Source organism: Pelmatolapia mariae, linkage group LG16_19 (assembly GCF_036321145.2).
Source record: "Pelmatolapia mariae isolate MD_Pm_ZW linkage group LG16_19, Pm_UMD_F_2, whole genome shotgun sequence".
Classification (NCBI taxonomy): Eukaryota; Metazoa; Chordata; class Actinopteri; order Cichliformes; family Cichlidae; genus Pelmatolapia; species Pelmatolapia mariae.
In genome coordinates, this window is record NC_086241.1 from 25,978,698 (window position 1) to 26,003,376 (window position 24,679).

Here is a 24,679-nt window from a genome sequence, read left to right on the forward strand (position 1 = left end):
TTCAGATCTGTGCTGAATTTTCCTCCCCTATTTCCTAAAGACATGACTTTCAGATACTGTTCATCTGCTGTAGATAGTTTTTAAGTCTGCCACTTCTTATTTTGTATTCCACTTGTACAGTTGTTCATAGATTCAAAGTGCCTTGAGTTAGGTGACTTTTTAAGTCCTTGAATAATGCATAGGTCAGTGTGAAGTTTTTTTTTTTTAAAGACCAAACAACCCTCAGAAAATGGTCAGGTGCAAGGACCAAACTCACCCTAAGAAAGCCTGGAGAGCTATGCCTCAAGACAACTTAAAAAGTCTGACACGTTGCAAGTAAGATATAAAGAAACTGGGGGTGGCTCGAGAGTTTTGCAGTGTACTGTAGTTTAAAATATGAAATCAAAATTATAACCATAAAAATGGGGATAAATCTTCTGACGTAACTGTGATTTAAACTACTACTCCAGTTTTTTTTTGTTTTTGGTTTTTTTTTTCATTTTAAGAACGTTGAGCTAAAGACGTTTTTAACTTATAGTTTTTAAGACGGATGGGTATATTTATATTTTTAGCAGTGTATGTATTTATTAGTGATGAAAATCCAAACTCTCCCACGTAATGAACGATCCACCTGGGGCTGGTAAGCCTGCGTTAACGAGCAGCACGCAAAGGCAACAGTAACAAAAGTGCTGGTTTGGCGCCATCAACAGGAAGGATAAGGTAATGCAGTGAGTCTGTCTTCCAGGTGGACCCACCGAGGTCAAAGAAGGGTCAAATTTCCTAACTGTAGACAAAACATTTTTTAGGCTTGGCTACATATCCCCATACTACCTTTAGCTTCCCTTATATTAAATAAGGGTTGCCTGTAATTGCACACCTGGATTTATTAGGTATAAATATCACTTTCTTTTTTTGTAATAACAAGCTGTTTAAAATTAAGCAACCACAGTATACGCTGAAGTAATGAAATAAGCAATGAACAATTATTAATCTATATTTTAAAAAAAAAACATCTGTTGTCTACTTTTAAAACAGAAAAATGCACGATGACGCCGGCACACAGATTTATACATTGATGACATCATCACTAGGCGCCAGCTGGAGGCGGAGGTTGACGGCTCTCGTGCACGTTGATGTGTTGAATAGCTGCGGAAGGTTCATTTTCGGTATCAAACTTACGGCTGGATTCAGAAGAGAAATGTCTGTCACCGAGATGTTCAGTTACATCCAGGGCTTCCTGAGCGCAGACCAGGACATCAGAGAGGTATGCACAAACTGCACAGCGTTAGCTCACAGAGACTGCTAGCTAGCAGCTAACCAGAGCCGAAGACTTGTCGTTAAACGTTTAATGAAAACATTTAACCCTGGTAAATGGGACATTATGGTTAAGCTACATCAGCTAATAAATTTCATTCAGGTGGATAACAGTATATAGATATCACTTTTCCTGAAATCTAAATATCATTAAGTTCCAGTGTTTTTACCACGCTTGCAAAGCGTTTCCCCCCAACCAAAGTTAATTTAAAAATGAGTGAATTTAAAGCGGGATAGCTTTAATTCCGAATATTGTTGATTGGTTGTGGCTGTATCACCCTAAGACAGGTTTTAAACCATTAAAAAATAAACCCGGGTAAAAATAAATAAATAGATAAATAAAAAAAATAACATTGCCCATTAATAATGTAGAATATATGAATGTACTGGTGAAGTACAGAGAAAGTCTTTGTGGATACAGAGAAAGCATATGATAAAGAGGAACTGTGGTACCGTCAGGAATGGCAGAGAAGTATATGAGGGTGGTGTGGGACATGTATGAAGACCACCAGACAGAGGCGAGGTGTCCGGTAGGAGTGACAGATGAGTTCAAGGTGGGGGTGAGATTATAATAGGGATCTGGTCTGAGCTCCTTTTTGTTTGCAATGGTGATGGACAGGTTGGCAGATGAGGTCAGGCAGGAGTCTCCGTGGATTATAATGTTTGCAGATGGCACTGTGATCTGTAATGAGAGTAGAAAGCAGGTGGAAGTATGCTCTGGAGAGAAGAGGAATAAATAATGCTTCATTTGAAGCGATACAGAGTACATGTGTGGGAATGAGAGGGAGCAGTCAGGTCTTGCAGCGATGCATGCACATTTAGAGTTAATGTGCAGATAGAGCAATTATCCCCACATCAGCAGTGACTGTGAAAACTTCCTCGTAGTGTCAAATTCTGCACATGTATCACTCTGCACAATGAAGGTCAAACATCTGAGTGAAGTAACAACAAGCGAAACACATTTTTGCTTAGAGAGGGAATTTGTTCTTCTGTCTTATAGACTTTGTTGTAAGCATCTTAGGTATTCAGAGTAAGTGGCAAAGGTATATTGATTTTATTCGGACTTTAATAGAAGCTTTTAACGCTTTGTTGTTCTTCATTCCCTCTTTTCACAGGATATTCGTAAGGTGGTTCAAACCTTGGAGCAGACTGCCAGGGAAATACTAACAGTACTACAGAGTGTCCACCAACCAAGTGGATTCAAAGAAAGTGAGTGACCCGTGGAGCTGTAGATACTTGGATAAAATGATTTTTGAACCTCTGGTATGATAATGCTCTCTTTTCTCCCTTTTAGTTCCCAGCAAATGTGCGAAGGCGCGGGAGCTGTTCTGCACAGTCAGGACACAAATTGCTGAACTCAAAACAAAATTTCCTATGGAGCAGTATTATAGGTAGGAATGACTTTCTTCTCAACAATTACAGTTGTCGTCATGATTATGCAACGCTAATGAGTTTTTGAATGTTTGTTATTTAGTTCATGAAAACAAAACTTGCAAAATTTTGCTGATAATGTGTTTTTAACTGTCTTGTTTTAGTATTAAGTATTTTAATTTATGTGCCTCTGGCTCCCTAAAGAAACAGGACTCACTGTGAGCAGGATATCCTTAAGAAATCAAGTGTTTTTATCTTTGTTTCTCGGCTTTCTTCTTCTCTCTTTAGGTTCCATGAACACTGGCGGTTTGTCCTGCAGCGTTTGGCTTTCTTAGCAGCGTTTGTTGTCTACCTGGAGAGTGAAACTCTTGTAAAGCGGGAGGAAGTGGCACAGATACTCGGGAGTAGGTACCGCTTAATGTCATAAAGTCTAAGTCTCACTGGAGAAAGTCGGCTAATCTTTGCTTCTTCCTCTCTCTCCACCTTGTAGTCGAAGTGGTGCGAGAGAAAGGCTTCCACCTTGATGTAGAGGACTACCTGGCAGGCGTCCTGATCATGGCAAGTGAACTGGTGAGTTTACTGTTAATTGTTATGTTACTACATACAGTCATGTTCTATATATTAAATGCATTCTAGGAATCATGAGGACAAGCACTTGATTAATTGATCATCAGCAAGTTTGAGCTCCTCTATAAAAGCAGAGGTTTTGCCAGTTTGCAGGTCTGGAGCATTCAGGTGTGTGTTTTGGGGAAGAAAGATATTATTGCAGTAATTTCTGTCCATAAATCTGGTGTTAGATTATTTCCAAAAATGTTGTAAACAATGATTTGCTGTGTATAAGTTGACCTTAACTCACCATGCTGTTTGTCGATCCAGTCACGCTTGGCGGTAAACAGCGTCACAGCAGGAGACTACAACCGGCCCCTGCGCATCTCCAACTTCATCAACGAGCTGGACTCGGGCTTCCGCCTGCTCAACTTGAAGAACGACCCGCTGAGGAAGCGCTACGACGGCCTCAAGTACGACGTGAAGAAAATCGAAGAGGTAGTTTATGATTTGTCAATCCGCGGTCTGGCCAAGGAGCCCGAGGCCGCTGGTGAGAAGTAGAGCGGCGAGGGCGCAATTGGCTGTGGGAGAAGGAGGGCGTGGTGGCTGCCCCGCCCCCAAGCTGGGAACTCTCCATGGCTGCTGCAGATTGGAGACTTTACACCACCTGGAACATGAGAGCCAGGGATCTGCCTGAGGCCCCAGCAACCGAAGACAGACTGTGTATGTGTGTGTGCGTGCTTATCGGCGTATATCTGTGCGAATGCATGCGTGAGACGTGCGTCAGGTGGATGGCAGTCTGTCGGAAAGGATAGCAGAGGCGGCGACGCCCCCCATCAGATGATTTACAATCAACGGTTTGATTTGTTGCTGGTTTTGGAAACACGTTCTCAGTCTTCTGATCCCTGTTAAACTGAGCTGGTTTTGCAGCTGTTCACTCTTTCGCAACAGTCAAATTTTTATTATTTCTTTCCAGTGTATTGATGCTTAATTGTTTAAGAAGGCGGAGATGGCTCAGAGTGAAGCGCTCCAGCCAGGCTCATTTATTCTGTCATTGTTTTTATGCGTTTACAAAGAAAAAAGAAACAAGTATTTGTGTTGTTTACCAGCATTTGATGCCCGGTGTTTCTTAGGACTCTGACTTATTGTTTAAAAAAACAAACAAAAAACCCCACAAAAAATATCTAGGAGCCTCATTTATAAAGAAGATGGTCCACTCAAACTTGAGATATTAAATCTAAAATCCATAAAGAGAGTAACAACCGATTCATACATTTTCAAAGCGTTTGAACTCAGAAGGTTTTGGATTTCCATCAGTAGCATTTATAAATGAGGCTCTGGGAGAGGACGAGCCAAAGAAAAGACAAAGATGCACTTCATATGACATAAAGCTACTGTGATGAGTCAGGTATGTTCTTTGTTTTCATACAGTAAGAAACCCTTGCAGAGCAGTGCCAACGAGCAAATAGTCAGAACGTCTCTGTGTGTAGTACAGTGTGTCCATTTGTTTTTCATGGAGAGAAACATCTTGAAGGTTTGTTTCTGTTGTGGGCGTCCATGCTTCAGTTTGCTTCGATACTTTAATGTTGCTGAATGGTGTTTTTATATAGAAAAAAATCACTGTGTTTCCCTTCTATATTGTGATTTTGTTTCAAATAAATTGATCTCAATTGTTCAGCGTGTATTGTTGTCTTTGAAATCCTAAAGATGATGTGAATGATTCTAAGTACACACATCTACTTTATAAGACTTTATACAGGAAAAAAAACAACAATAAAGGTTGTGTTTAAAATCTTTTAATATAATGCACAATATATTACACTGAGGAAATAAAACGTCAGGTCTTTCATACGCAAATGAGGAAAAGAAACTTTAATGAAACTCTGCAGGTTTAGTTTTTTCTTTTTAAATCTGAAACTGCGTCCTCCAACAGTACAGGCGTATTGGTGTGGAGCTGAGCAGCCCTACCCTCCAAAACACAGTGATCGTGCTACTTCATAACATAACAGCATTGGTCTTATCTGGTGGTTTTGGTTTCGACGACTGGGTCGACTTTATAGTTTCAAAGTGCTGGAATCGGCTTCAGTCGACCAGAGTCCCTCTTTTACATCAAGTATGGTCAACAGTAATGACTGTGTAACAGACTTTACCAGCAGTTACACTGGAGAATATACTATTACTGAATCATAATAATAAAGTGCATCAAACAAAATAAAGCTTTTTTAAATAATAAAAAAAACAAAACACACCATGAGTAGTAAAAACACAAATTAGAAGAAGACAGAGGATCAGTCGATCACATCAGCAGTCAGGGACTGTCGAAGGAATAATTATATTGCCTGTAAATGAATCTCGGTCAAGTGACGGAGAGCAGACGAGTCTATTTCAGAGGTTAATGCTACTATGACGGATTGCAAATACTTCAATCAGTTTTCATTTAACAGTGATCAAGTACCAAGGCACAACAGCTCATCGCTAAGTCACATAACACAGCTGAAACTGCGTCACGACGAGATGGTTTGGATGCTTTTTCTTTGAGGCGTTTGTCGTCAAGGTAGCAGGCTTTTTCAACCTTAACGCCAGAGTTTCAAAACGGAACCTTTTTTTTTTTGGTCTCTCACAGCTACACAGAGGGTGGGATGGACAAGAAATGGTGGCATAACTGAATCAGTTAAAGTATTAAAGTCATAATAGATAGAATCACTGACTTTCTGTTAATAGACTAAGTGGTTTATTTGTTTACTGAAAAGTGATATTCTTAAAATCTGAATATAGTGAGTCTCTTAAGAAGACTCTTAGGAATTACTGATGCCAGACCAAATGATTGGTTGAAGAAACAACCAGCAGATCATTCAATAATAAAAACAAGTGGTTGTTGATTCTCTGTTATTACATTATTACAACTGTGCAGAGGCCAGTGGTCTCCACATGAGGTCCTGAAGCCGAGGTTGGAAAAACTCTGCACTTAACACACACAGGTAGTGTTTGACGTCACCCGGTTTGACAGGATGTTCCAACAAAGAGGACTGACGAGACTTCACAAATTGCTTTCATGGCACTTAAATCTAATGACCGTAACAGAGGCGTCCTTAGCGTTAGGGAAAGCTTTAGTCGTGCCTACCGACCAATCAGACTCCAGTTAAATGTGCCACATAGAACCCAACGACACAGTGAAGCAGGATTAACACCTGAACGCAAAAAGGAAAACCTCAGGAAAACGAAATGCATATACAGTAGCTACTTACTTTGAAACTGGCAGAGATTATTGCTGTTACGTGAGTTCTCACTGAAAGACGGTGACGCGGGAGGTCTGTTCAGCCTGTTTTGAGAGGCTCTGCTCCACTGCTTCTCTGGCAGTGAAAGATTGCTCTACCGCCAATGTACAGTAGAGGGCGGCACACGGACAGAATAGGGCAGTGACGACAAACGAAAACCAGCGAACAAAAAGATGTGGACGACATTTCTGCCTTGAGAAATGTTCTTACATCACACTGTGTTGTATTAAAAAAAGAAAAGAAACTAAAAAAAAACCCCAAAGATGTTACAATTTTTCCCGTTGCAGTCGGTCATGTTCAGTCATGCTGTTCAACAGACACACGTTACTGAAAAACACAGCTCTGCTTCTCCGAGAGCAAACAGTCTTTACAATCAAGGCCGACGAGATCGACCCAAGTTGTTTTTTTTTCTTTGTTTTTCATTTGGTCGTCCAAGAATCTGACTTTGCTCTTGTTAATGTAACAGCTTCAAATTAAATCTACATACATTATATTTTATGACAGTATGGCGCACTTACAGCTTCGTAACAAAAACAAAGTGCTTCGTCGTTTTCTTGCCCTCATGAGACTGAGAATGTTTCTTTTCTCCTCCCTTTTTATTTATTGTTATTGAATTCTAATGAGTTATGACAGCGGAGTCACTCGGAAATGCTTCATGTTGTCAGCTGATTTTTGCAGTTGGAGGTTATTTACAGTGTAACAAAGGTGAGTGGTGGTTAGTCTCAGGACCGCGTTTGGTTCGTGTTGATCATGATGTTGGGCAAAGCGTTACGTCTTTTCCTCCAGGTGCCCAAGTCCCGAGCGTACCTCTTAATCTGGTGGAACCACTGCTGGGTGCGAGATTTGTCCGAGGCGCGGAAAACGAAAGACTCCCGCCGGATGTCAAGCACCTCGAATGTGTCCTCGCAGTCCGGATCTGTCGACACCACGCAGTTCCCCAGTCGGATGGGCTCTCTCAGCACTGTGAACTTCCCGCTGCTCTTGTCCTTGATCAGAACCAGCACTCCGTCCCGAATGCTCTCTCCGCCGCTTTCCACCTGATCCCCCCGAGCCACCGGGTCGGCGCACAGTCCCTCACCCGTCCGCTGCGTCCTCACCATCAGCAGGCTCTGGACGTTCTGGAACTTGAGAGCCTTGCTGCCCTTCTTCACCCACTGACCGTCCGCCGGCTGGGACAGCTGGAGCGGCCCCTCCATGACAAATCGCGTGTTTTCCCTCGCCCACCCCACCGTCTTCATCGACACCTCTCGCATCTCGATGTTGATGACCTCCCGGTTCTTGCGGCTGTCGCGGCGGAACGAGCGCAGGGACCAGGTGACCCCGTTGCCCTCCTGCTTGGTCTTCATGTTGATGTGCTCCAGGTGGGACTCGACCCGACTCTTGGCCTCACGGAGACGCGCGTAGTCGGGGTGGCACTCGGGAGTGACCTTAATGATGCGGCTCAACAAAAGCGGGTACTTGGTCACGCGCTGGAGGGGCGCCATAAGGAAGGAGCGCAGGTTCATACGACGCAGGGCTGTGTTGTCATTCTGAGAAACATCCAGGAAGATTCTAAAGAGAGAAGTGAGAGAAGAGGACGATGAGAACGGAGACATTCTTACAGTCTGTGTATACCTTTGGGGAAACTCTGAAAAAGTTGATTAATGGGAATCATAAGACAGCCTGAGTCATGGGTGAGCTGCAGTTCTGTCTAAAAATATGAATCATTGCAGCTCTGCTCTTGAAATAGAACATCTTCTGAATAAGTGATAACTCGCTGTCCTTTCCATTAAGAATTACACAGCACAGCCGTGGCAGGAACAAGAGAAAGCTCCCACAGCAATTTTGCCATCACACAGAGCCACAGGAAGACCAGTCCTTGTACTTTGTGTGTACCTTAGCAGTTCTTTTTCTTTCTCCAGTGTATTCAGCATGTTGACTGAGGTGGACTGCTGCAGACAGTAGGTCTGAAAGGCGGGCAGCATGTTGACAAACTCCAGAAAGATCTCTCCTATGTACACTGTCAGCAGATCTTCATCTCCCTGAAATCAAACCACAGGAAAGCAACGGCCTTGAAAGTCATTGTCCAAAGTGGTATGTGCAGACTTTATGCTTGGCTCTCGCCTCATCACTTCACACAAGGGTACTAATTAGTGAACATAGCAGTTATCAGGGAGTGACAGTAATACTCCCAAAAAATATTAGTCCCAGATATACCAGCTGTTTTAAGGTAAACTTGAAACAAATGGTAACTAAGTACAGTATCATACAGAGAGCATTTGAGATTCGTGCTTCTCACTGAGAGAAGCAGAAATGAAACAGAGCTAGGAGAGACACCCTTCAACTGTGATATGAGCGTTGATATTTATAGAGTTCCTCCAACAGAAGACCCTTTGCAACTTCCCTGTTTGTGGCGCATGTGCTTGAACAGCATAAATATGTAAATGAATACCTACACATAACAAATGTTAGGGATTTTGTTCATGTCTTGTGTGTCTGAAAGAAAGAAATTATCAGCTGATATGTCAGAATACGCACAAACAAAATAAATAAGTAATAAAAGTACCAAAAGTGGCAGATATACTCTTTTCTGATTACTCTTTAGTTAGACCTTTAGTCATTTGAAATTCAAGATGGCAGACATTTTCAAGAAGGCTGTTGGCTCTCCTTCTTTAAATTTCTTTTAAAATAAAAAAAAATATCTTTCTTTAAAGAAAAGTAGAATGATCTTAGTGCTTGACCTTAAAGAAACTTATTTTAGTAATAAGAACTTTATTTATGGAGCATTTTTCAAAAACCTGTGTTACAAAGTGCTACAAAATCTCCTGGATGGACTCCTGCACTCTTCACTGTTTAACTAACTCTCACCACTGGCTAAAGCTGGCTCAGGATCTTTCTGACCTGCACAGAAGGTTAGCAGTTTGATCCCTGGCTTCTATACTTAAAGCTTACCCGGCAAGACAATGAACTTCAAATTTCCCCTGATGCATCGACTGGAGTATTTGTGTGTGTGTATAATTAAATTGTATGTGCAAGTGTAGTGCTTTGAGATCTCAGTAGAAGCACAACAGCGCTGTATAAATATCAGTCCATCTACCTTGCATTGTACTATATAAGGATAGAACGCAGAGGGATGATAAGTTAACTGAATTAACTTCAGCTAACTCTGATTTATAAAACAGACGTTGGTGACATCACTGCTGTCAAACTTGTTGATGAGGCACTAGGTGTCTTTTGTTGTACTGTGTTATGCAGGCACTAATAGGGGGGTAATAAGCTCCAAGAGCAACACCTGGGCCCAGTGAGCTGGGCTGTAAAAGCTCCCTCCCTCCTGCAGTGACTATGTGACTCCCAGGCTCGGACCAGCACAGCCACAGGGTGTGTTTCAGGTTTATTTTATTATTTGCTCTCCATCCACCCATGCATGCTCCACACTGCTGACTTTCTGATAAACACACACACTTTTTAGTTTCATTATATTTTTGCAAGTAAATTGTAATTCCCTTCATCTTTTCTCCCTCTTGCTGCTGCAGCCAGTGAGCTGGGCTGTCAGCTAACGAATGTTACTGACTTGTTAGTGTAGTTATATTTGGCTCACAGGAAGACTGGGCCAGCCAAAGGGTAAACAGTGCAGAGACACGCATGCCAGGTTAACCGGTGATTCTAAATCAGCAGCAGGGTTTAGATGCGAGTCTGAATGGTTATTTGTCACTCTTTGTTAGAGTGCCCATGGTGTACCCAACCTCTCGCCCAATGTCAACTGGGATAAGCTGTTAAAGAGGCAAATGTTTACAGTTATCAGTAGCACTAACGCCCCTTAGCTTTAATGCTAACCACTGATTTGTTATGTGTTAAGCCAAAATAAGTAAAAAGAAGACTAAAGTGCTCTGTATAGCTGAGATGATGTCCAGAATTGGTGATACTTTACTGTAGGCACTATCATCACTACACAAACAGTATACAGTCACTCATTGTTAATGTAAGCATATTCATGAGAGCATGATTAATGGTTCCTCTCCTCTACTTGACAATAAGTGACCTTGTTTTCGTCGTCGCTGTGAGAGAAACAGACATTTTTACCTGCAATCGCTTTGAGTGTATACATGTAAATGCATGTGCTTAAACTTGTGGTTCTGATGTTTGTACTGAAACTCTAAAGTTTACTTCTAGATATATCTGAATCTGGACTCAGTAACAGTTAAAAAAAGAAACAATGGCATTTAATGACATTATAAGTGTGACCCTAAAGGTGAATTATGTAATAACAGGAGATGTTGAAATCCGTTTGTGAGCCAGAAGATGCCAACTTTGCTCATGCACAGCTGGTATTTATGTGTGTTGAGAGACAGAGAGTGTGGGTCACCTGGTCAAAGGCCTGATCGATGCTGTCCTGCAGGTGTTCGGTGAAGCGTTCATTGACATCTATTAACTCCTGAACGTTGCTGAACACCACGGCGAGCTGCTCAGCAGTCAGCAGCCCGGCACTCTGCATGGGGCAGTAAAACTCCTCTTTGATGATGCGCAGGTCCTCGCCGTAGCTCGACTCCGTGTTCAGAAACTCCAGGATGGCTTCCTTGCGTTCAATGCGCAGCTTGGAGCAACGTTCGCACATGCGCTCTCCCCGTTCCTTCGAGGCCCCGTCCCTCAGTCCACAGTCCGGACACGGTCTCTGGGCCTCCCAGGCTCTCAGAGAGGCCGACGGTCTCTTCCAGGTGCGGGACAGACCCGGCCCGATGCCGCTGTCCACTCGTTCCACGTCGGCTCCCCGGCTTCTGCGGTAACGGCGAGGCTCGTTGTCCTCTTCGTCGCGCTCATCGCTGAGGCCCACCACTCCGCTGTCTGCACTCAGGCTGCTGATGGTGCTCCAGCGGTGTTGTCCGGTTCGAGTCACGCCCAAGACTGCCTGGCGCTCCTCACCGGGAGGCTCTGAGCGACCACGAATTGCTGCGGGTGCTGGGGAGAGGGATGTGAGGATTATCAGATTCATTAGCAATCGGAATGTTTATGGATTTACCCTCCAGTTTTTGTCAATCAAATAAACGCAGGTTTCTGGGAAAAGGCCAGCAAGGTCATCATTAGCATATGTCGTATTGATGGACTTCCTTTGTACTAGTATAATGGGTCTTCAACTGACAGGGAACATAAGCGGGTAGTTTGTGTGTGTGTGTGTTTGGTGGGAGGACTTGAGGACAGGGTCCAAAGGCCATAATGTTCAGTGACAAGCAAGACTCCAAGTTGCATAAGGGATGTAAAAACAGGACAAATGTATTTCTTAAAAGCCTTTTTTTCTTTTTAAAAAAAAGAAAAATGGGATGGGACGTCAAATGCCAGGCTCAGCTGGAGGCTCATTCACAATTTATTTGGATTCACCTCATGGTGAGGTCAGAGGTGTAATGAGGACAAAGAGTTCTGTAAAGGTGCTGGCATTTGTTCACAGGAAGGAAGCATCAAGTCAAATCCCATCATACAGTGATGGGGTCAGTGCCATACACCATAGGAATATGTGCAATGTTTATATGTTGAGACTGTATAAAAAGATAGATGACCTGACAGTCCCCCCAAAACAAAGCCAAAACATCTCAATCACCTCCTTGTAGATGGATGAACCCATGAACCCCACCTGCTCCATGCTAGCAGACAGGAAATAGGCCTAAATACAAACCATCCAGCTTTGTAGGCGACTGTCACTGAAATCAACTGAGTTTACACACGAGGAGTTGTCAATGAGAAGGCAAATAACAGAGAAACTGAGGGCTTAAATAGACTGGATAATGAGGAAGAGTTGAAACAGGTGAGAAAACATCTGGAATAAATCTAACTAATGACACAGAGGAAGTAGAACTAAACACAATGCACAGGACAAAAGACTAAAAGAATAAAACAGTAAACAGGCATGGGGAAACTAAACAATAGCAAAAGGTCCAAACTGACAATACTGGGTCAAGGATCCAGGTACCCTGACAGAGACAGCTGTAGTGGACATCACAGGCTCTGATTGCACAGATACGTCTCTAATAACCCCAAAATACACCAATCAGCAGTATTCTTTATAACTTTTGGTACAAAATCAAAGCTGAGAAAAGTGGCTACAATATACTGAAGTTCATTCACACTCTAAGGTTACCTACATAGCTTTAAGAAAAAGTTGAAAGGCCCTTTTCCCCAAATTTAAAGTGCTGTTGCCAGTTTTCCAACTAATCATAAGATAATGTTACCTGCCATTGTGCAGTTACACTCAGCAACCCACAGTAGTTGAGATGTACATGATTTCTAAAAATCATCTCAAAAACACAGAACATAGACAAGATTTTAATGTCCATAGAGTTTTGAACATTGGCCTTGGGGTTAAGTGCATCTGAACACATTCAGATGCACTTAAGTCAAGAACAGACACACTGCAGAAGTATGCTGATATCGAGGTGTCACCTCGTTACATGCTCCTTCAGTCTGGACACAGGCAAACACATAAGAAGGCAGATAGAAATCTCAGCTGTGTGTGAGTTTCTGCTCAGCAGGGATGATTTTTGGATTATTAAAGGTATTATATCACTTAAAAGTCAAAGTGATACAGAATCCAGAAAGCTTTACTGCATGATATTCCAGTAGCCTACATGTTAAATAGCTACCTGCCCCCTGAGTTATGTTTTATTTTATCCATTAGGGTCATTCGACTTGAGCTTGGAAATATTTGTGTGGAAGCAAAGTAGAGGCAATAAATTTAAGTGTTTTACCAGTTGTGAAGAATCTAACAAAAAAAGTGTTTTTCTTATAGTTTGACCTGTACCAGGGACTCTTTACTGCTTGAATTTTGGTGACATTCATTAAAAATGACCTTAGTGATATTGGCTGGAAAGTTGGATTCAAGGATGAAGGAAGCATCACGTTGATTAGTGTGTGGCTCTTGTTTACTGAGGTAGATATTTGAGCAACACACACATATTCTTAAAAGTTGCATTTGTGTTACAACCCAAAACTTGCAACCAGATTTGATGCATGGACATCCTTTGATGGAAGTTCAGTGCAGCAGTGACACTGAGATTTTTGTTGAAGTCGTCCTTATTTGTGGGATTTTCTTTATCCAAAGTAGCTCCATTTAATTTAACTAAAACCTCAGCGGATTACACACTTAAAGAGGAAGAAGAAGGAACACAATGTGGCACACCTGTTATGCACTTACCACTGTCTCTGTCTCTGTCTCTATCGCGATCTCGACGGTGGCCGTGGAGTCGAGCGGCTGCGGCAATCTTCATCTCCAGCTGCTTGCGCTTGGAGGCGTCGGCCGGCATGGGGTCACTGTAGTGGGGTCGCAGGCGGCACTCACGCTGCGCTCTCACCGTCTCAGCCAGCTCATAGGCTGCGTCCGAGCTGGAGCGCCTGCAGCCCAGACTAGCGTGCTGCCAGTTGGAAAGACACGTGTGTCAATCAAATGGTCGTGTTGCTATAGCAACAGGTGAAAGAGGGCAAAGCTCTCTGAGGTACTGAAGGTGGCAATGACAACAAGACTGAAATTCCAGCTTGCGTGTTTCTGTGTGTGTGTGCCTGTGAGAGCAGTTACCATGCACAGTGTCACCATCTTCACTGGCATGACATCATTACATAACAAATCTTGGTTATCGCTCTGATCCCGGCTTGTAGCACTGACAAGAATCCAAATTTCACAGTCAGTTGCAGCACTAATCGTCTGCCAAGTCTCGTAAAAAGGCTGTAAATTCAGCGAGGCCACGCTTTGAAAATTCTGCTCTTATCGCAACTTCAAACCACCCAGCCTTGAAGATGAGAGATATCCTCCAGATGACAAATTCTTTAGAGGTTAAAGCAAGGAATTCCCCAAACACTGCAGCATTCAGCATGGACAAACACTCCTTGAGTGATCTCTGAAATTCTTTTAGGGTCTCTCAAGCCCCTGAGAATCAACCTGAGATATAAAGTTCAAAGGTCATAGCTATAGCATCTTCCTCATCACCCCAAAGGCATCGTCAGCATCCCCTATAACACCCATATAATGGCTTTAGATTGCCCATTATCTCCCTAAACGTAGACACGAATAGAGCAACTAAATATAACTGAAAGGTGCAAGACTTTCATCGCTTCACACAGCTCGCAGCTATCGGATAAAATGAAGGAGAATAATTCATATTCTACTAAATTATCAAATAACACCCGTTTCTCTGGTAAATGCAGAGGCTGTTAATTTAAAGCCCGAAATAAAAGAAGGCAAGAAAGAAGCAAACGCACCTCGACATCTGTTGTCTAAGCTACCTAACAGCTGCTGCAACATGCAAGCGAGGTATGACTCCATGTCAGTCCGGCTCTTCTGTTCTGGTCTGCAGATGCAGAGAGGAGCACGATGCTAGCTGCAGCTGAGCCTGGTGTCAAGCTGCAGCCAGCCAGCCAGCAGAGAGAGAGAGGAGGCACGCAGAGAGCAGGAATGGAGCGCTCAGTTACCAGCAGCAGCTCACTGCTGGAGGGGTGCTTAATCCTCCTTTTTTTTTTTTTTTTTTCTTTTACTGCATCCTCAGTCGTTGAGCTGTAGCTGGAAGACAGACCGCTGCATGCTTGTTCTCAGCAAATACCTCTGCATCAGTATATGTGAGGGATGTGCATGTGTGCGTGTCGCAGTCCCCTTGCTTGTCCCAGTCACCGATGAATACCAATAGATCAGTGTGTTTCTGCACACTGCGAGGCAACGGCAGAAAGCAGAAGCAACCTAAGGAGCGTACGGGGAACGCTGTTAAGACATGAAAAACAAAAAAAGAGAGAGAGAAAGAATCCTTACGCATTCTCCTGCTTCCTCTCTTCCTCCTTCTCCTGCAGGTGCCTCTTTGCCAGCCTCGGCTCCGCAGGCCGTTGCCGACGTTGCCATGGCAACGGCGGAGGGCTGACAGTCGGCTGAGGGGGCGGTGATGTCACAGCCTCCGTCCCGGTCACCTGACAGCCTGACGGGGGTCTCGGCGGAGATCTCTGCACTGCAGCTGGTGAAGAGAGGAGGGAGATGGACGTAGAGAGGAGGGAGAGAGATGGGTGAAGAGAAGGGTGGGAGATTGGGAGGGTGGGGGGGGGGGTGAAAGGGAAGGAATAGAAAGCAAAAGGATAAGGGGGATAGAAGAAAAAGAGGAGGGAACAAGACGTGTGGAAAAGGTATTGAATGAAGGAAGCAGGGGGAAATTATAATTCTGTCAGAGCCCTCTTCTGCTTACAGCATCTCTGTCATTCATTCCTCCTCATTCTTCCTTCTCCAGCTCACATGCCTTTCTTCTTCCTGCTATGTCTTCTGCACCACCCACCCAACCACCACCTCCTCCTCTACCCACCCAGACTTCCAAATCAATCCCTCTCCTCTTTTTGTGGCCACTAAAGCCCACCCGCCAACCCTAAGCACCTCCTCAGGAGCACAGTAATTAGGCCCACCAGCAGACATTAACACCTGAACCCCACCGACCACGGGGACAATGCCTGTTCGCGGCCACGCATAAGCACGTGGAGGCATTATAGTTTTCTTTCATTCCTTTGTCTGACAACTGGGGATTCGTTCTTGCTGCACACAGACAGCATGAGATCTGTGACATCCCAAAAAAGCCCACAGTCAGTGACGAACTGCTGCACAGGAATTTCACTACACTGGAAATTGCATATCCTTGAACACACAAACCACAAATACATGCCTGCGGGGACTTATACGAGCATTTGTAATAGCAGAAAACAAACAGACCAAAGCAAATACAAATCCAGAGGCATTGTGACCATAAAACCACAATGTGCACCTTAAAAGTGGCCAGGGATCGTTGTTGCGATTCACTTAACGCATCAGTGAATGAGTACAATGAGTTTATTAGAGCTCGTTTACACTGAGTTTATTAAGGGACATTTACTCTACGGCCGAGCCATGCAGTAAATGTGCCCTACTCGGAGAATGGACTAAAACAACTTAAAAGCTAATTACACACAGGCGGCACAATGATGATGTCCGCTGGCCTCCAAAAGTCGCTATAAAATCTAATGCTGAACTGCACAACTTTACATCAGCAAAAAAAGTCTCTATATCATAACCCCTATGCACATCTATGTGCTCAACCTTTTAACCTTTATAAAGGCTTAACATTCGGACTGGTAGCTGGTAGCCATCTGCAAGCTTAATAACTGGACCCACTTGTAGTTTATCTGACAAATAACTTTGTGTGGTTAATTTTTCTAACAGTTTGTTCAAGATTCAATTTTAGTAATATTTACATGTGCTAGCACTGATTAGCAAGTATCTGTGTCTGTCCGATACAGTCTTTGCATGCTACTTGCTAACCTAGCTAGCAAGCTAGTTAGCTGACTAGCACTTCGCACTCTCCCCAAATATGGTAATTGCTGGCTCAACAAAACCATCATAGTAGCGGCCAAAATGCTAACACTGAGGCTTGGAAACAGAACTTCACAAACCAACAGGTAATTTCCTCTTTTATATACAGTCTATGTTCATTCCTTGTTTCCCCTGTTTATTCTGTCCCTCTCTCTTTCTAACTCCTTTATGATTTCGTGAAGTCATTTAAATGAAGTGTTAATAATACAGGAAATATTGATTTGTGGCGTTTTACATTTTGCTTATCCCATTAACTTCAGGAGAAAGAACCAACTGCTATGCTGTATATTGATTTTGTTTTTTCAGCACTGTTAAACTTCACGGTCCAGTAGCCACGTGTGCAAACTACTATATTACTGCAATCACTGCGAGAAAAAAATGTTGTGACATCAGTTTTACATATTATTATATTTTTTTACTCAAAATAAAGGTGCTTGTGATTTTTTTTTTTAATTTTCCAGGCGAGCTTAGCTGCCCCAGGGATCAAAACCCATAACGGAGTCTCGATGATGTCTGGGCCCTACAGGGAAAGACAGGCTGTAAATTCCTGATATACTGACTTTCTTCATAAAGGCGTGTATTTGACAAGAACAGAGGATGGTTAGTCTCAAGAATTTGACCCAAGAGTTTAGTAAAACTGGCTCGAGCTTTACTGTAATGTTGAGTGAAATGTCTTCTCCATTGTGTTTTATGTTACAACAACAAATCATCAATCAGCCACAACATTAAAACATTAACTGGTAGAATAAATAAGATTGATTATGTCGTTATACGGCTGTTTTCCTTTGGGAATCCCTGAGAAAACACTACACTGACCTGTCTTTTAATCTTCTGGGAAGCACACGCTTGTTCTACACCCTGCAACCCACATTAACCAAAAAATCCTTGCCAAGGTCCTTCGACACCACAAACAGCCCAACAGTGTCTGAAAACCAACTGGTCACAAGTGAGCCCCACACAGTAGGTTGGTATATCGGTGATAGCCAGTGCTAAACTTACTATGACTACTCTATTTATGTATGTATTCATTCAGCTTGTGACTGCTTCATTACTTGTTTGTTTAATCCATACACTGATGGAAAATGGTAGAAAAAAATAACTCAAAGATATTAATATGGCAAATAACCGATAGAAAAATAAGAAATTCATTGGTGTTCTCGGGGCCCAGAACCAGTCGATTCATTGTTTCAGCACCAGCTCTGCTATTAAATTTCCTTTGGCTTCTCTTCAGCGTGTGTGTGCTGACTTAACACGAGGTCTTATTACTCTAATGGTTCTTACATAACAGTGTCTTTCTGAGTTCTGTCCCTCCCAAAGCAGTTAAACTGCTGAGCCCTTTCTGGAAATGTCGTAAAAAAATAATAATAATGTTTTTAATGTCCTTCATATGCTGCGTGGCAGCTACGTGCTACTACTTTCTTCTTTGCAGATTAAATTGCATGAAACTCTGGCAACCTGCACGTTGTTTCTCAAGAAACACCAGCACAGCAGACGAAGATGTCCAAATCAAAGCGGTCTGAGCGTGGCAAAAAGCCCAATACAATTAATCCCCCGGCTCTGAAGCATCCGATCGCTTTCCCGTTGAACAAACTGTCATTAAAATGCATTTCTATCACGGTATTAGCTGTCACACTCTGGATGATGCATGGGATCCAATAACCTGTAGTTTAATTTATCAGGAAACTGCTGCATGTGATAGATCAGCACTCAACACTACACAACGTGACACCAAAATTAGCCTGGCTGTCATCTTCGCTGATCCATCTCTCTCTCAAATGAATTCAATATAAATCTGATTGGGCGAGTGCGTTCAATTGAGACGAATACACAGAAAATAGATATAAATAAAAATAAAATCTCATACACACCACCTTCTTCTTGACGTCTCTATATAACACTATTACTGCAGAGTGCAATTAACTCAGTGGTGCAGCTTTATGCTTCAACATATGAAAAAACGCTCCCAGGTGTGATAATATGAATATTACTGTAATAGTGCAGCTAAAGCACAACGCCCTGCACGATACACCTAAACAAAGAGAGTCGCGACGGACGTCAGATACCTCGGGGTGCAGCGATCACACAGCATACTGTCATGTTTAATTAACTAATAAATGTCCAAGTATTAAAACATTCACAGAGCCTCGGGCTGTATTTAAATCTCAGGAGAGTGCGGGGTGTGTTGCATTACGGGTGCTTTTTTTGTACATAAAAGATGAATCCACTCCGGATGCTGGAGATGTGAATGGGCTTTACGAGCACTGTAATACTGCTGACAGCATCAGCTGAGTAATTGATTAGTGGACTGGGAGACAGTGAAATATCTCTGCAACTGCTGGACTAACTGTCGGGAAATTTTGCAGGGACATTCAAGACTGTTTCCTTTACTGTCACTGTGATTTCTGGGTTTTATTCAACGCGTTCAGAATTTTTTAGGAAAGACTGCCACAAAATTTTGTTGCAAAAACCAACGTCTCTTACTTCCCTCATACCTTCATGCTTCGTATAGCCCCATCGTCAGGTCAATGTCTCTCTAAAAGTTTGTTCTTAGATTTTAAGAGACTCAGATTCAGCTGTTCTTTGTGCTTAGCAGTATTAAGCAATTTGTCAACTAAAACCAAAAATGGATGTGAAAAACAATGCATACATAACTAAAATACATTTCAATTAAAGAGGAAATATCCTTAATTTTTGGTATTTGTTAGTTTGGCGAAATTTGTTATCACAACCTCCCTGATGAGGCTCTGATCGACGTGTTTATTGAGACTCTGGATGTCTACAAGACTGTGAGTCAACTGCTTTCAAAAAGTTCTGCTTATATTATAATATTTATACTAATTTAACCTAAAGCTTGTCTCTCGCATTGGTCATAAATACAATCATAATTCAAAAGACTCAAACTAACACAGAATAACTATAATAACTGTAATGCTAACAACCAATGTGACCAAATGCAGGTCCACTGAGCTGCTAGCTAATACTGGTCTTGTTATACAGATTAAAGGAAAAAAAAACAAGCCTCCTGAAGGCATCACTTGGAGCATCTTTCACGCTTTTATAGTCTATAAAGCCTGATCGTAAAAATAAAATATAATAACTGTTAGTTGCAGCCTTAGACTACAGCTCTGCTCTCTTACATACTGAACATATTCTGTATCTATACAATCACACACACGCAGCAGATATTTTTCTGCTGCCTTCGTGCAGTCATCCATCATTCTTTCTAGCAGTGCAGACAAAGGAGCGACAGTGAGCGGAGAGTCCAGACTGGCAGGGAAAGATACCGTCCATCTCTCATTTAGCAAAACCAGGCAGTTGGGGGGGTGGAGTTTATATTTCTCAACTGACCTTATCAAGCAGCTCTTTGTTCGGGGTCTAATATTTACACTGCAAGAAGACCTAAATGGGTGCCCAGTGCTGTAAAACACACCCTTCCCTTGTTTGTCCTTGATCAGAATGAACCACAGTGGAGTGAAGCCTGCATTTATTTAGCCAACAGATGACACTGAGAGAGGAGAACCAGGGAAACAACAAGTCTGCGTCCTCCAGTCTGTCACTGCCTCCTCATGCCAGGCTCCCGCCCACAGTCTCGTCTGCAGAGCCAACCCCGTTAGCTCCGACAGCTGTTATCACAATAACTGAGATAAATCAATAACGCAACAGCACGTGCGGGCTTAAACAGATGGACGGGCATACACTGATACAACGCTGGAAGTGTACCTGCATATACTTTACCGATAAACACATGCACTTCAGCGGTTGTAAGCCCCTACAAGGATCGGATAATGTATATTGTGAGATTTAATTTCTCCATTAGAAAGATTTAACTGGATTTTAAAAGAACGTGCTTATTTGTAAGCACCACTGTATGTACAAAATACACTTTGCTGTACTAGTACTGCAAGTTAAGAGTTAATCATAAACCTATTCCTTGAGCCCAAAGGTCTTGATATTTAATAAATAAGGATATATTCTAGATACATTATGTATCTTTGGTTGTGATGGAGCCAATATGTGTGCAGTAGCATGCCAGACAAATAGGGAACAACTCCATAGTCATGGTTGTTCCCACCACTATTATGCAATATTATGTATTTTAACCTATAGACAACATGTTAAGTTTAACTTTACAACAACTAACACATACACAGCACTCCTCTCTCTCCTGCCACGCCTCTTCCACTAACCTCTTCTTGATCAGGTCCAGTGCAGAGCCAATGAGACCATCCTTCATCTTATAGATCTTGGCTCCATAGCTAGACAGTTCGGTCCCGTCCAGCAGAAGAGCAGGGCAGCAGCTGGAGGGTCGTTCCCACTTCTCCCTGCTGGGCGGGAAGGGAACTGACCCAGCAGGTTCCAGACTGCTCCTCCTACGCTTGGCACTCCCATCATCCCCTCCTATGTTGCTGGCCTTTTCCTGGGCCGAGCCACCCTGGGGCGGCAGGGGTGAACGTGGAGAGGGCCCCGTGCGGATGGGAGAGTACGTGCTGGTGTCAGAGATGGAGGAGGGAGCGGGAGCTGCAGTGCCGTTAGCGTTCACAGTGTTGAATGTACGTTTCTCTGAGGAGGCGATGGCCTTGGGATTTTCTCTCTGCTCTCCCAAATGAGGGTCTGAAAGGATTATCTCACCATCTGATGCTCCTGGGTCCTGCTGCAGGTCAGCTACAGGTTTTCCAGATGGTGTAGCATCCACTGTGGACTCAAGGTTCTGCTTCCTCTCCATCTGCCGCATCCTCTTAAACTCCTCAAAAGTAGGTATATGCAAGCGTCCCAAAGGAGGTCTTCGAGGCTCTAATGCAGAGTCTGATCTGCTTCTGTTACCTGAAATACTGTCTGTTGTGTAGGATGTCTTAACTGCCTGCTGGGTGGATGGGGAGCTGTGGAGAGCCAGGTTGGGGCTACTATTCTGCCGACGGAGCTGTAAACGCCTCAAGACCTCCTGTTTTATCTCCTCTGGGCTGGTGATGCGCATTGTAGAGGGCGGCCTGAAAACAGGACCTGTTGACTTCCCGTGATGCACACTCTCCCGTTCCATGGGTACAGCGCACGGGGACACCGTAGGGCGCAGTGGGAGGGGCTTCAGAGGCTCAACAGCTGACCTTGCACTCTGAAGGCGGAGTTTCTCTCTTAGGCCCTTCCTCGCATCCCATTCATCCACACCACTTGGAAACAGCAACTGAGGGAAGAGTGGCAGGTCCTTCCTGGGCAGCCCGGGTCGAGGGTAAAAAGCCAGGCTTTCTGGGTTGGGTACCAGCCCATGGGAGCTGTCTGGAGACCCATCATACCAGTGGCTAGTGGAGGTGTAGCGTAAGATAAACTCACTGTCCACGCTCCTGTAGGGAGCGCTGCTGAGCGAGCACAGACCAGAATCTGCCAGAGTGTTCCAGTTTAAGTTCTCCATACTCCTGTAAGGCCTGCTGCCATTGCTTCCAGTATGAATGCAGGTTCCCGAGGCTGCTCCCTGACCTGGCTCCATCCCCAGAGCGCCCTGTCGGCCGGAACAGTACCTGAGCCCCAAGTTTGTGAGCAAGGTGCTGCTGTTACACCGGGCCATGAGGGGAAAAGGTGGACCATGAAAGCCTGGATAGTGAGGGACGCTGGTTCTGTGCCGGGGGAAGGAGGACAGGGGGTCAGGAGACAAGGGGAGGTTGGCGATGCAGGGCTCCACGTCCATGACGAGGTCGAGCGGAGAGGTGCAGCCAGCAGGGGAGCCGGCAGAGGCCGCGATGGAGGAGGTAGAGGGGTAGTCACATGGCGGGGGAGGCTTCACGTCTGGCATGGCTCGGGGCAGAGCGAGCGGCCCTCAGACGTGCAGTGAGCTGGTACAGAGATCCACAGCCTGCAGCGATGAAGACGAGAAAGGACAGAATGTCTTTATTCATGGTCCCAAGCAAGAAATTGACAAAATGACTTTACATCTTGGAACATTAGCTCACAGCCTCAAACGTGAATTTCATTACTGTTTTGCTCTATCATAACACAGCTCAATATTGAAACATTACTCTTCAGTGTAGATTGTAAAATGACCTTTTAGTACATATCAGTCTTCTTCAGCCACATTGACAACTACACAGACATCATGTACTGGATAACTACAACTCTGGACACAGAGACAGTGTCTCTGAAGCCTGGTTCGTTCACCAGAGTAATCACATTTATATCATACAAATGGCGTTCTATCTACCCCCTTGGGCTATTTCTTTTTTTTTTCCCTTTCTCTGCGGCAAGAATAATAATAGAGGGATTATTGCCTGGCTTGTCGGGCTATTAAAACATGAGATTGAGAGACAGATAGTGGAGGATAGTGAAAAAAAATGAGAGAACCCTAGTAGATGAGACAAAGATGAGACAGACGAAGAGGAAATGAGTGTGATGCTAAGAGAAAGCAGTAAGCTGAGGGGACAGTAATGAAGATAACTGCCTGGCAGTCCACTGGCGGATGGTTCTGCTTTTTTCCTTCAGACTAACCAGACAGTATAGCTGCAGATTAGCAGCCAAGACAGTTGGCAAGATGGCACCGGGTGTACTGTGGCTCTGTCGCTCTCTTTAATGAGTACAAATAGCAAGTTCACCGCCCAATACAAATTCTCATTCTCCATATCTCACATCGGGTCTACATCACAGTGAGTAGCGCAGGGTCATGGCTGTGATTATGACTATGGTTATGAAACAGGGACTCAGAGGGCTCATCCGTGATGCATTATGTGAATAATAAAATCCAAATCATCTCCAGACTCAGATGCTCTCAAATGCTAAAGCACGAACAGGCCGCCACGCTTCTCCGAGGCTTCGCGGTAATAAGTAAATTGCCATTCCTTACATGGTTAGAGGTAAGCAGCCCTGCGAGCCGAGTTAATCAGTGGGCGGTTTCCCTCGGATTTTATTTGTTGGCTGCTAATTAGATGAACATGCTCAAAAAAACAGAAAAAAGCACGAATCTGTTTTTATAAAATGAATCCTTGTAGCAGCAGAGTCTGAAAGACACACCACATTCACAAAAACATAATCATTTTATCTTGATCTTAAACAAGGAGGAGACTGGTGATATTTTATATATTTCATATTAAGAAAACAAGAGTGGAGTGATTGCACTAACAAGTACTGTGATTATCTAAAGCCGGATATATCTCACTATTTGTCTATTTTTTGTTATGCATTGCACAAGGTCACATGCTGCTTCTCTACCACGGATGCACACATAACAGTACATTTTCATTTAATCTCAAATGCACTGTCCTGCTACCTGAACACTCTGGATCACCATACGTAGATTACTCTGACAATGACAAAAATGTAGGAAAATGTAGTGTAATGTAAGAAAATACTCCTGGTTGAATCACACTCAAGCATGTAAACCCGTGTCCTGCTGGTTTAGGAAACACTTTCTTTTTAAAGGAAATGAAAGTAGATTTGTGCGTTTTAATAATGCAAACATGCAACAGAGAAGGACGAATTGACTAACACTTTGTTGTAGAATAAGAGTAGCTTTTTCTGTTTGTTATATTACTTCATGTGGCTGAATCATACTTCGTGATCTGGGGAAATTACATTATTTCAAGTCCATTTTTGTAGGTTTTGTATGTTCTGTTGCTTTACACCGATCAGAATCTTAATGCCTGTGAATCATTTTGATAGTTTTTTGCATATCTTTGATGTTTGGCTGACAGGTTCTTGTGCACCACGCCCTCTTTTCATTAATGCCTTTGTGATCGTTATTAAGTATGTGCATTCACTACCTACTTGCATCCCGAAGTAAAAGAAATCCAGTATTGTTTTTTCTTTTTGCAAAATGAACAGATTTATTTCTATAATCAGTTTTAAATTACTACTTGCAAAACTAAGTGATGCCTTTGAGTGACTTCTCTGTTAT

The 24,679-nt window shown here is 43.3% G+C and overlaps 2 protein-coding genes across 4 annotated transcripts in view; one reads left to right on the forward strand and one right to left on the reverse strand.

The window, feature by feature from the left end:
* The first annotated feature begins 1,082 nt into the window (after positions 1-1,082).
* Positions 1,083-4,617, forward strand: tsn (translin). Its single transcript, XM_063497098.1, has 6 exons — positions 1,083-1,243; positions 2,409-2,502; positions 2,588-2,684; positions 2,953-3,068; positions 3,155-3,234; positions 3,541-4,617. The coding sequence occupies exons 1-6, from the start codon at positions 1,178-1,180 to the stop codon at positions 3,769-3,771; spliced, it is 684 nt and encodes a 227-aa protein (XP_063353168.1). The 5' UTR covers positions 1,083-1,177; the 3' UTR covers positions 3,772-4,617.
* Positions 4,618-4,990: 373 nt separating this feature from the next.
* si:dkey-91i10.2 (uncharacterized protein LOC555224 homolog) overlaps positions 4,991-24,679 on the reverse strand; it is a 68,456-nt gene continuing 48,767 nt past the window's right edge. For all 3 annotated transcript variants that reach the window (XM_063498550.1, XM_063498549.1, XM_063498551.1), the window contains exons 3-8: positions 20,997-22,648; positions 15,241-15,436; positions 13,642-13,858; positions 10,828-11,417; positions 8,361-8,506; positions 4,991-8,036 (exon numbers count right to left, since the gene is read on the reverse strand). In XM_063498550.1, the coding sequence (XP_063354620.1) occupies positions 7,208-8,036; positions 8,361-8,506; positions 10,828-11,417; positions 13,642-13,858; positions 15,241-15,436; positions 20,997-22,588 (3,570 nt within the window). In that variant the 5' untranslated portion in view covers positions 22,589-22,648 and the 3' untranslated portion in view covers positions 4,991-7,207. The remainder of the gene's footprint in view (positions 8,037-8,360; positions 8,507-10,827; positions 11,418-13,641; positions 13,859-15,240; positions 15,437-20,996; positions 22,649-24,679) is intronic.